General features: G+C 38.0%; 1 protein-coding gene and 1 non-coding gene across 7 annotated transcripts in view; one reads left to right on the top strand and one right to left on the bottom strand.

The window, feature by feature from the left end:
• Positions 1-261: 261 nt before the first annotated feature.
• trnak-uuu (transfer RNA lysine (anticodon UUU)) lies at positions 262-334 on the top strand. The gene has a single exon. It is a non-coding gene; the product is annotated as a tRNA-Lys (tRNA).
• A 621-nt stretch (positions 335-955) lies between these two features.
• The window catches only part of cd2ap (CD2-associated protein), a 54,613-nt gene continuing 44,651 nt past the window's right edge, over positions 956-10,917 (bottom strand). For 3 of the 6 annotated variants that reach the window (XM_008398607.2, XM_008398603.2, XM_017302298.1), the window contains 5 exons: positions 9,414-9,532; positions 7,636-7,719; positions 6,477-6,682; positions 6,284-6,347; positions 956-3,534 (listed from right to left, as the gene is read on the bottom strand). In XM_008398607.2, the coding sequence (XP_008396829.1) occupies positions 3,493-3,534; positions 6,284-6,347; positions 6,477-6,682; positions 7,636-7,719; positions 9,414-9,532 (515 nt within the window). In that variant the 3' untranslated portion in view covers positions 956-3,492. The remainder of the gene's footprint in view (positions 3,535-6,283; positions 6,348-6,476; positions 6,683-7,635; positions 7,720-9,413; positions 9,533-10,917) is intronic. The other 3 variants (XM_008398606.2, XM_008398604.2, XM_008398605.2) reach the window with 3 other exon arrangements.

Here is a 10,917-nt window from a genome sequence, read left to right on the forward strand (position 1 = left end):
AGCCCCACGTTGGGCGTTTCTAAGTTGACTTTATGTTCTTGATGGGGGTATGTGGCACATTACTTGATGAACTGTTGCTGTAATTCCATCAACCTAGTTGAAAGACTTTCAAGTATGTTTGAATGGTTTTGATAGAGGCCTATATGTACTCACAGCACTTATGCCGAACATATCAGCAGTGTTTTCTTGTAGCAGCCAAGTACAAACTTCGGAATCAAATGTGTCTGCATTAGCACTGGCGAAGGAACAATTTGCCATCAAGCCCGGCTAGCTCAGTCGGTAGAGCATGAGACTTTTAATCTCAGGGTCGTGGGTTCAAGTCCCACGTTGGGCGTTTTCAAGTTGACTTTATGTTCTTGATGGGGGAATGTGGCAGAGCACTTGATGAACTGTTGTTGTAATTCCATCAACCTAGTTGAAAGACTTGCTGTTATGTTTGAATGCTATTGATAGAGGCCTATATGTACTCGTAGCACTGTAATTTAGGTTCTTAATGGGTTTAGGTGGCAGGTGGCCTATTACATTTTGACATGCGACGTTTGCAATTGGTGGTTGTTATTCAGTCTTGTTTAAACATTTGCAGTTATGTTTAATTGATAGAGCTCTGTGTTGCATTAGTTTATCAGTCCATCTTCATAAAGATGTTTTTTCTGTTAAAAATCAAATCCAATTCCAGATTTACTTTTATCATATTGATGTATCCAAGATGAATACACTTTCTTTCAATCATAAGAGGTTCAAGACTGCTAAAACAACCTCCATTTCAGGCAACAGATCAGGTGCCATAAATGCTGAAATACATGACTCAATGTATTTTCTCAGAAACTTCCTGCCAGTGTTTAAAGTCGATACTTTTCACTCAATATTTCAAATGAGATTTTGTGCATGAAAATACCTGGAGGACACAAGTCTGTGAAAACTTTACATGTAACCTCACAAAATCAAGAGGAGTCTGGACAGGAAATAAAGATGATATTTATTAATTTYTGCAAAGAATCTCAGCTCATGCAAAGATACAACTTCTGTAAACAGAATTTGTTGGAACATGACAATAGAAGGTGCAGATTGCTTATTTTCCTTGTGTCAAACAGTGGAATGTATAACAAGTGGAAGTTAGTTTTCTGTTCCAGCAATAAATTAGAGCTGCGGAATAATTCACCCCAAAAATCACAGATTCTCTTTTCCAAGTCATATTCTTATTCTTTTTCCAGATGTGTTGCAAAAAAAAAAATAGTTTACTGGCAGGGATTTTTGCATTGCATGGCTGAACTGTGGGGTCAGATTTCATTTGGTCAAAGCACTCCGGAGAACATAATTTTGAATTCAAAAAGTAACACTTTAAGACAGCTGTGAAATTTTACAAGAAGAAACATTTTACTTGAGAATGATAAAGATTAAAAATCACACCATGAGTATTTGGAGCAAAATAACTCAATATCTGATTACATGGGTCTGGATTTTCTATTTCCAAGATTGGACTCACAAATTTTACTAAAAGAAAAAGTTTTTGCAAACATTTGCCATCATGTAAATCTGACATTTGAACAGCAGTGGAGGAGGATTATAAAGTAATTCGCAGGAATCTAGAATTTTCTTTATTTAGACCTTTTCATTAGGCATGGCCCAGTTCATTGTAAAGACAGTAAACTTTTCACCACTGCTGGCCAGCTGGCTGAAAAAACTTTCTCACCTCTGGAAACATTTCTGGTCACAAAAATAGTCAAATTCTATGGGTTCCGTTATAAATATATCAATAAGTTGTATTAATTTAGTGGAAGTGGGTAATCTTGCTCTTTGAACTGAAAGTCACAAGATATTTTTCTTGAGTTGCGTGTGTGGATATTTTGGTATATTTTCAGCCACAGCCTGATTTTCTCATTCAGGGAATCAGGCTGTGATTTAAATTTTCATGTTAGGTTTATTTTGTGAAATGATTCCTATTCACCAGTACTTCAGTGAAAACGATGGAAATGCTTAAATTGTATTTTTGACAAAAATCATCAGAATTTGGGGATTTCAGCTCAGATTGGCGGGTCCAAAAAAAAAAAAGAAAAAGAAAAAGAATTTTGTTTCTCAGTTTATTAAAAATGCTCCAAAAATTAATATTTTCCCCTGGATCTAAGATCTCCTAGACATTTGCATTGACGTACAAATGGAGATAATCTTGTTGGATTCAAAACTAGCATCCCACTAGACAGTCAACAGCACAGTTTCCAGAACATTGGGGGTAAAAAAAACGTGTGAAAATTAAAAATTGGAAGGTCAGACCTTTTAAGAAAAACTAGAAATCTGCATCAGCCACGGGGAAAAAAAAGCCTAATTCACTAATTTCACAGTTTGTTTCCAGGAAAACTGAGAAAAAGAAAAAAGTTTGATCACTCCTCCTGATTTCTAAAAAGGAAGAGAAACAAAGTGGGAGAATCATTCCTAGAATCAATCTATCTTCAGGTCGAGATGAGTGTCCACACACCAAAGTAGAATGTGGGAGGAGCCACCAGCAGCTGAAACCACCCAGCAGGAAGACAAGAGTCCATTCAGATCAGATGATTCCCTTTGAATCATGTTGAAAAGACATTCTAACACCTTCTTTATTCTTTCCAGCTTTGCATGAGATTTTTTTGCATGTCTGTGTCATATATATTTATATATTATAGCTATTAGAACAATCCCAGTGAAAGAGTGACAAAAATAGAAGAGACCAGCACAGAAAAAGGCCCATTATATAGAATTTGACAAGTCAGTCGATTTAAAAATATACATATACAATAATCATGCTGCAAATCTTCCAGATCCCATTTTGAACATTTAATATACTTTTTTGTTGTTTTTCTGTTTAAACAGGCACAGTAGTGTTACCCTGGATAGAAACGTTAGAAAACATATAAAAAACAGAAGAAAAAAAATCATAAAGCTCCACAGCCACAAAGAGGCAGCTGCCGTTGGAAGGAAGAAATCATTCGAATCCCAAGATGTTAACTCAAATCAAACATCTCATGCAATCTTACTTAAGAACAATGGAATTATGTGTGCAGCATAAAACAAAGAGAAAGGAGGTTAGATGAGGAGAGGCAGCCCCTGCTTTGTACAGAGTCAGTAGTACTGAGAGCGAACTTTGTCGCCGCGGAGACGAGTGAAGAGCAGGAGAGGCTGAACCATCCAGCACAGTAGTTTGAAGTAAGGCCTCGTTTTCTTTTTTTGTTTGTTTTTTTTTCTATTTTTGTGTTGGCAAATTAACAAAAATTCAAAAGAGAGAGAAACATACAGCTGTCATTTAATTACACCTAGTTTGAAAAAAAAAAAAAAAAGATATGTGCAAAAAGTTGTACAAATATAGGAAGAGTTTGTTTTTGAAGATTGCTGAAGAAGGTGGTTTGTGGTGTTGTCCACCTTCTCTTCGTTCGTCCAGCTGCCAGTCCATCGCCTCCTCATTTTCTTCATCCTCGGCGGACTGGCAGCTGAGCTTGAGGCTGGCTGTTGATGGGACACAACACTTCACGTTGACTGGATGGCCTTCTTTAGGTTTTCTACCTCGATCTGATAGGAAGACAACAAAACAAACTCAGGATTCTAACTCTCTCTTTGGGAGTTGTATGGCTATTGAAGCCCACATAGACTCAACCGTAGAGTAAACCCTGCTGAAAGAACTCAACAGTTCTATATGTGCAGATATACCACTGTCGGGTTTCATTCTGAATGATTCTTCTTAATGTATTGTGTTCTATTGAATGTGTATATATGTATTGCTTGACATATTGAAGTGAATGTCTTTTCCCATCATGTTTTTCATTACAGTATAACTCATTTGTTTTGATCTACGACCTCCATTTTGGGTTTGTCTATTTTTGGAGTTACTTTTATTGTGAATTTGTTTTGAAGTCTATTTATGCTATGYGTTTTTAGTTATGTTCAATGAGTGGACCCCAGGAACAGTAGATGCAGTGAACTGCAACTAAMGGGGATCCAATTACAAAAAAGAACAGAATCATGCAGCTTCCCTGCTTTAAAGGTTTTTCAATTAGAAGCTACACTGTTCTGTGTGGACGTCGTTACTGAGAGAAGACTAAAAATTGGCTATTTTTCAGTTTAGATGTTTAAAATATAGTCAGAGGAAGGCATTGAAAAGGAGACTAATTTCTGTAACATGACCAGAACATATATGCTTAATTCAGGGATTTAGGACTTTTCAGAGTACAGCAAAAATTATTTGTCGTCCTTTTCTGCTTTCAGCCTCTCTGCTGTGAAACATTGAACTTTGAACTGTTTACAGCTGTTTATGAATCTTAGAGGTAAGGTACTTCTCTACTTCTTTGGGGAACAAAGAACTTCCCCAAAGAACTTCTTTGTAACGCTGTAACGCTACAGCCAAGTCTTACATTAGAATATCATTGCAAGTCCAGTGAGTGAGTTTTGCGATGCATCAACCAGGTGACTGTGGCTCATTGGGTAGAGGAGTTATCTTACAACCAGCAGGTTGTAGGTTCAATTCCAGCGCTTAGCCACAAGGGAGCTACTGATCTGAAGGTTGGTGTATAATGTGTTTGAAAAGTTAGATAGCTAAGACCCTCCCCTTGGCTCTGATTGGCTGTTTTGACCAGGTGCAGTGTATTAGGAGCAGCTCAATTTTTTCCCCACACTTTATCCGTCTTGTGTTATTCTGTCAGGATATAGTGAGTTTTTTTTTTAATTTACATACTGCAGCATGATATTAATATTTATGGATATTTTATTTAGTTGTGAGAAATTAATATTTATGGATATTTTATTTAGTTGTCAGAATATTAAATTTTTACACTGCCAAAAAAAGATTTCTACTTTCTTATTAGCTTCTACCCATTCTCTAACATCCACAAGTAGTAAAGAAGAATTTGACAAACTCCATGTAACGCATCGACATATTGGTGAGCATTTTTTATTTCGGATTTCCCACAGATAACGACCAAAATCCCTGTTAAAATTAGTGGCTGTGACAAACATTCACCAACCGCTGTTTCCTTCAAATGATCTAAACTTTTGGAAGCTGTGAGGAAACCTCTTTTTTTGCAGAAGTCTCGATTTGTAGTGRGAAAAAGCCGAACATCTCTGACATGGCGCAGTGTGCTGTGCCTGTGATCCCCAGACTTTTATCCCTGCTGTGAAGCACGACAGCTGAGGCATCCTGCTGACTTCAGTGGAAGACATTAGGCATGAACGTAGGCAGCACCTGAGCCGATTTACAAAAACTGACAAACAAACCAATGCATGGTTGTTTAGAGCAACTAAAGAATTGTTTTCTAAATATATGTTCTAATGGGGTTTTTGGAGGAAATGAAGAAAAACTGACGATCAGAAATTACACTTCAAAGTCCTTCAATAAATGATATAAAATCCTGATATAAGCATGTTGTATCTTTATTTGTTTTACATATATGAAATACTGCCAAACTGATGATCYTTCCTCTTTTATCCACAGTTTTCATTCAAAGCCATTGTTTTATTTTTAAGCACTTACGAGGCACAGTGGGGGGGAAACCTTACAAGTAGGGAAGTAGGATTAAATAAGCCTTTATTTCTTCCTTGTCCCTTTTGAACATGTTATGTTGACATTGCTCTTTATGTTGACTGTTTTACTTTGGCTTGGTTTATTTAGTTAATTTTGTTTTTCCTCTTTCGGTTTTTCCCATGCCCAAAATCACAAAAAATGCAAAGCCTTTCCTCTGCCTACATCCCCCAGAATGCTGTGGGGTTCCAGCTCAGAGTTCAATGGATATTCTACATACTGAACGTTGAATATTCTATCTGATGTACTATTTATTGATAATGATCACTTATCTATCATGATATATTGTGTCCAGCCCTGGACGAGGCTTTAAACAAATCTACTAGAAATGGTTGCTAAAGTGAAGACTGAATTATTTAACTGAGCTCAGATTCATAAAGTTATCCAAACTGTAGGAATGTGTGTTTTGGAAGCTATGAACGGCTATGTTGTTTATAAATTAATTAACACATTTTTTTGAATGGTTGCCATGGAGATTACAGGATTTCTCAAATATGCATGGAAATCAAGGCAATACTCCAGGTATGTTTTTTGATGAGGGAATAAGATGATGTAAAACTCAAAAAAAGTTGATTTTACATGATACTGCCCCTTCGTACCCAGAAACATATTCCTACCRCTTGAAATTTGTCTCAATATGAATTCAAACATAGCTGTGTTGTATTGGGATTTTAACACGTCAATATTTGTTGAAAGTGGTGGCCTAATGAACACAGACAGCTCAGCGTGTGTCTGGTACTGTGTTACCTGCAGGGCCACGCGCTTCACTCGCTCCTCATCCAGGTCTCGCCGCAGCTCCGTGATCTCTTTCCTGGAAACAGACACACACCGGCATGGGTCAGCAAACTTTCTGCCGCTGACGGCGTTTCAAACAGCTTAGAATGTCAATAGAATGACTCTGAAACCTGCTTGACGTTCTGATTGACACTTGCTGTCTTACATTTGCTGGGCTTTGAGGAGCTCCACAGACAGCAGCAGGTCTTTTATTTGGCTTTTCAGCTCATCCTGCTTTGCGCTCTGCTCCACCATCTCCAGATGGGCTCTGCTGTTCTGGGAGATGATGACGTCCAAGCCTGCAGCGGCGGCTGGACCTGGCTTGGGTTCAGCGTAACCGGGCCGGTGGAGTGGCGGAGACTGGTTGGAAGGCTGTAGATGGACAAACAACAGGAGCAGAAGACTTTACTGTACTGTAGATAGTTGTATCAAGCTCAGAATGTCAAGTTTGTGCTGCATATAGAAGAATTTCTGGTTTCACTTGTATAAAATACATTTCTAGCAGGGCTGGTCTGCTTACTTTTTCCGCCACAACACTTAGGTGCATCAAAGCCTGTCACAAATAGGAATGCACCCATCTATTTTTTTCCACTTCCGACACAGATACAGATATCTGAGGTCTAGTATCAGACTATACCGATTCAAAACATCACTGAATTGACTTAACACATTTATTTAAAAAAAAAAATTCAAACATTAATGTTCTGAGTTACAAATGTATTTGACAACTCTGCACCAGTGCAGCACAATAAGATAAACCAATATCTTCACAAGCTTAGTCAAACATGTAACAACAACACAACTTTAATTTGTTCAGTCAGTGAAATTAGCAGTAAAACAGCCTTGATTGATTAGTTGTTTACTGCAGCAGGCTTTGGTGCATCTATATGCATGCATATGGATAGTAAACATGCAACAATATGATGTAATGTGGATTTTATGCCATCATTATTTTGTACAATAATGGTAATTCATTTGAGAACAATTTATGAAGATGTGTTGAACTATATCCATTAAGATGCTTTTTATGAGCAAAATTAATGCACAAGGAGCCAATTTTATTATTCTGGACATAAAAGGTAATTTTTCCCAGAGGGGCTGCAACTAATGATTATTCTATGAATTGGTCATTCTGCTGATTATTTATCTGCATCCACATGTCTGTTGATGCTGTGTTCAATAGAAACATTTTTTCTCATCTTAAATTCAAAATCTATGTTTGTTCTATTATCAAATGGCCCTTTATTGAGTCCGTACACTCCAGATAAGGATTAATCAATAGTTAATAATTGAATTATCATGATTGATTAAACTTAACAAGCTACCTTTTTGTGTTCTGTTGGCTTGGGTTTGGCACTTTCCTCCTCATCGACCTTGAAGACTTTCTCAGCACTCACTTCCTTTGTAGGCTGCAAGCAGATAGACATTTATTCAAATATTAAGTAACATTAATGTGTTTTTTTTTTCTTTCTTGAAAACTGAAACAGAAATAAACAAAATTCATGCCGGGAGTTTTCCTAAAGCCATCCAAAACTGAATTTGGGTCACTTTTAAAAGGCTGATAATCAGCTCCAGCTACAGACTACCGTATTTTCTGCACTATAAGGCGCACCGGATTATAAGGCGCACCTTCAATGAACAGCTTATTTAAAAACTTTTTTCATATATGAGGCGCACCGCATTATAAGGCGCATAGAGGCTGGAGTTATGCTATGCATCCACTAGATGGAGCTGCACTAAAGGGAATGTCAACAAAACAGTCCGACTCCGGTGGGCGAGGAGAGCCTTCCGCGACTGGGCCGGGGCGTGGCCGGACGATGGTCACCCTTCTCCGTTCGTGCACAGCATGTTCGTGGAGAACGTGGTGCTAAATGACCTGCAGACGACCTGATTGTAGACGGTCGGTAGGTAGATAGGTCAGTCAAACTTTATTAATAAATTACAAACCAGCGTTCTGACAACTATCCCAGAATGCACAGCGCGCTTCTTCTTCTACGGGTGAAAATGAAGTCAGCGGCTGCTTACCGTAGTTGCTAGACCAGTTGTGGCTCAATATTGGTCCATATATAAGGCGCACTGGATTATAAGGCGCACCGTCGGTTTTTGAGGAAATTGAAGGTTTTTAGGTGCACCTTATAGTACGGAAAATAAGTTAAATGTCTTACCTTACTTCATAAAAAAAAAGAAATACTGAGATCCTCTTTGAAGCTACATTAGTATTAATGTGAGACTGATATAAAGATATATATAATCAGCAGGCTGTGTGTTCTTTGAGGTCATTTACTCCTAGACTCAAACCCAGATCAGACTCAAAKGATCAGATCAGACACAACTCTCATATATGAACTAGTTGTGCCCCCGCGACCCGACCCTGGATAAGCGGCAGAAAATGGATGGATGGATGGTTCTTTAAAGCATGGCTTACTGTTGATTTCGGGTCACCACGGCGATGAGCACGCAGGTGAAGTTTGAGCCAGAAACTTACTGTCAGATAATCCATTAACGACGTTTCTGCTTTATTATTTCTGGGCTTCACTCTCTGTCCATAAACATTCAGCCAACTTTGAGACAGATTGATTGCAGAGGGGTATTCGACCCGTGGTGATGGGAAGTGACTGTGGCAGACTTTAAAGTTCACTTCAGGAGGAGATAATAACGAGAAATGGTAAATTATTCAACCTTTTCTGTGATAGACCAACAAAAATTGGGCAGAATTGTGAAGTGGAAGGAAGACAAAATAGTTCTCAACATTTAGAAAGAAATATGGAAAATAAAACTGACTTGGCAAAGTTTGCACATACAGAAAGTGAAATGTTTGTGTGTGAAATTAGGCCATATGTAGAGTATTTAAGTTTGATCACACATTCTCAACTGGATTTAGGTTTAAACTTTGAAATTTGTCCATCACACAAAATTCCAAAATAAAGACATTAAAGTTGATTCTTCTGATGTAAAACATTTTTACAAGCATTACGATTTGTGTGTTCTTGTGCAAATGTTACAAAATCACYTTCTACCTCAACTTGTGTAAAAAGTCACCACTTCATTTTGTGTTTGAGCTGTTTGATCAAAGTGTCTGAATGGTTATGTCGGAGTATCTCACCGACTGTCCTCCGGCAAACTGTCCAGGGAGCCTCCTGCCAGTTACCTTTGGTCTGGAAGTGGTTAGGTGGGAGAGCTTCTCTGACGCAGACGACAATTCATCAAAACTCATCAGATCTTCTGGGGAAAAAAAAGTAGAAGAGGAGATAAGAAAAAGAAGAATATAACAGAGAAAATCAGTTCTATGTGGAATGTTTCTTGCATGATTAAAGTGACGTCCAATGGTGACCCTATGGGTTTCCATTTCATTTGAGCGCTTTCTGGCCTGAAGGTAGGTTGTTTCCTGTCTGCAAATTAAATTGGGAAACATGGAAACAGAAAAAAAAAATCTAGAATCTGCATATCTTTTTATTGCGATGAGGTGAATCACGCAGACATTGTTCATAGAAATTGATAGAGAAACAATAATCCCCGAATGCATATAAGATGTGACACAAACGTCCACATGAAAGGGAGATGACAGTCCAACCGAAACTTTCATATAGAGTTAATGGTGCTGAAGAATAAATGAGATTCAGACCAACATTCTCTTTGCCATTTTTCACAACTAGGTGTTATCGTAAGTATTTGAAACCAGTCATTCAGGGCTTTTAGAAACATTAAGCCATTTTCCACTGAGTTGAACTGCATGATCGGTTTGCTTGCTTTCATGCCAACACCTTGAACAGTGAACAGTGATTTCTAACAACATGAATGAATACCATGCACACAGTGCTTGTACCCAAGAACACCTGGACAGGTACTTATTTTGGAATGCATCTTCTCTACTTCCCTGGACAATGAAAATCTTCCCCTCAGAGGTAGAGGCTGCAACTTCAACATGTTATTGCTCGTTACATTGTAAATTTATGATTTGGATAAAATATTTAATGCTGCAAAAGTACAAGCCTTCAAGAAAATACTAGAATAAAAGTGTAATAAGAGGTCTGTGTTTGAATTATGTACATATAAARCCACCATCAGGATGTGTTTGGACTGTGGTGGTTGATATTGTGAAATCATGACGGAGCTTTAATTTTCCGTTTTAAGCACCTCAGAATAGCTTTCATCCAWCATTGATTAATTTGTTTCCGCCAGCATTTTTTTCATTACTCCAAAGTAAACATCGACAACCCTTAAGCACTCGACGCAAATCTTTCATAGGAAAAAGTCTTGCTGCAAATTAAAAATGAATAGCCTTAAGAAAGTGCATTTAAATGTGTTTGGAAAGGTATCAGAGACTCTTAGTACGGGAAATGTGTTTTTTTCCCCTTGTGCAATAAATAGAAAGAAAATCCATTTAAATAAGACATTTAATACTCTTGACTTCACATGTTCATCAGCAGGACAAGAACTCTGTTTAAGGTCAGTCAATGTGATGAACGGCGTGCGTCCCCGACTTTTCCAATAAAACAAAGAAAAGCGTTTTGCTATGTAGCAGAACTTTGCACTAGAGGTGTGCCGATCGATCGGTCACCGATCATAATCGGGCCGATTTTTGTGAAAAAGTGCATGATCGGTGATCG

Source organism: Poecilia reticulata, linkage group LG21, assembly GCF_000633615.1.
Source record: "Poecilia reticulata strain Guanapo linkage group LG21, Guppy_female_1.0+MT, whole genome shotgun sequence".
NCBI lineage: Eukaryota > Metazoa > Chordata > Actinopteri > Cyprinodontiformes > Poeciliidae > Poecilia > Poecilia reticulata.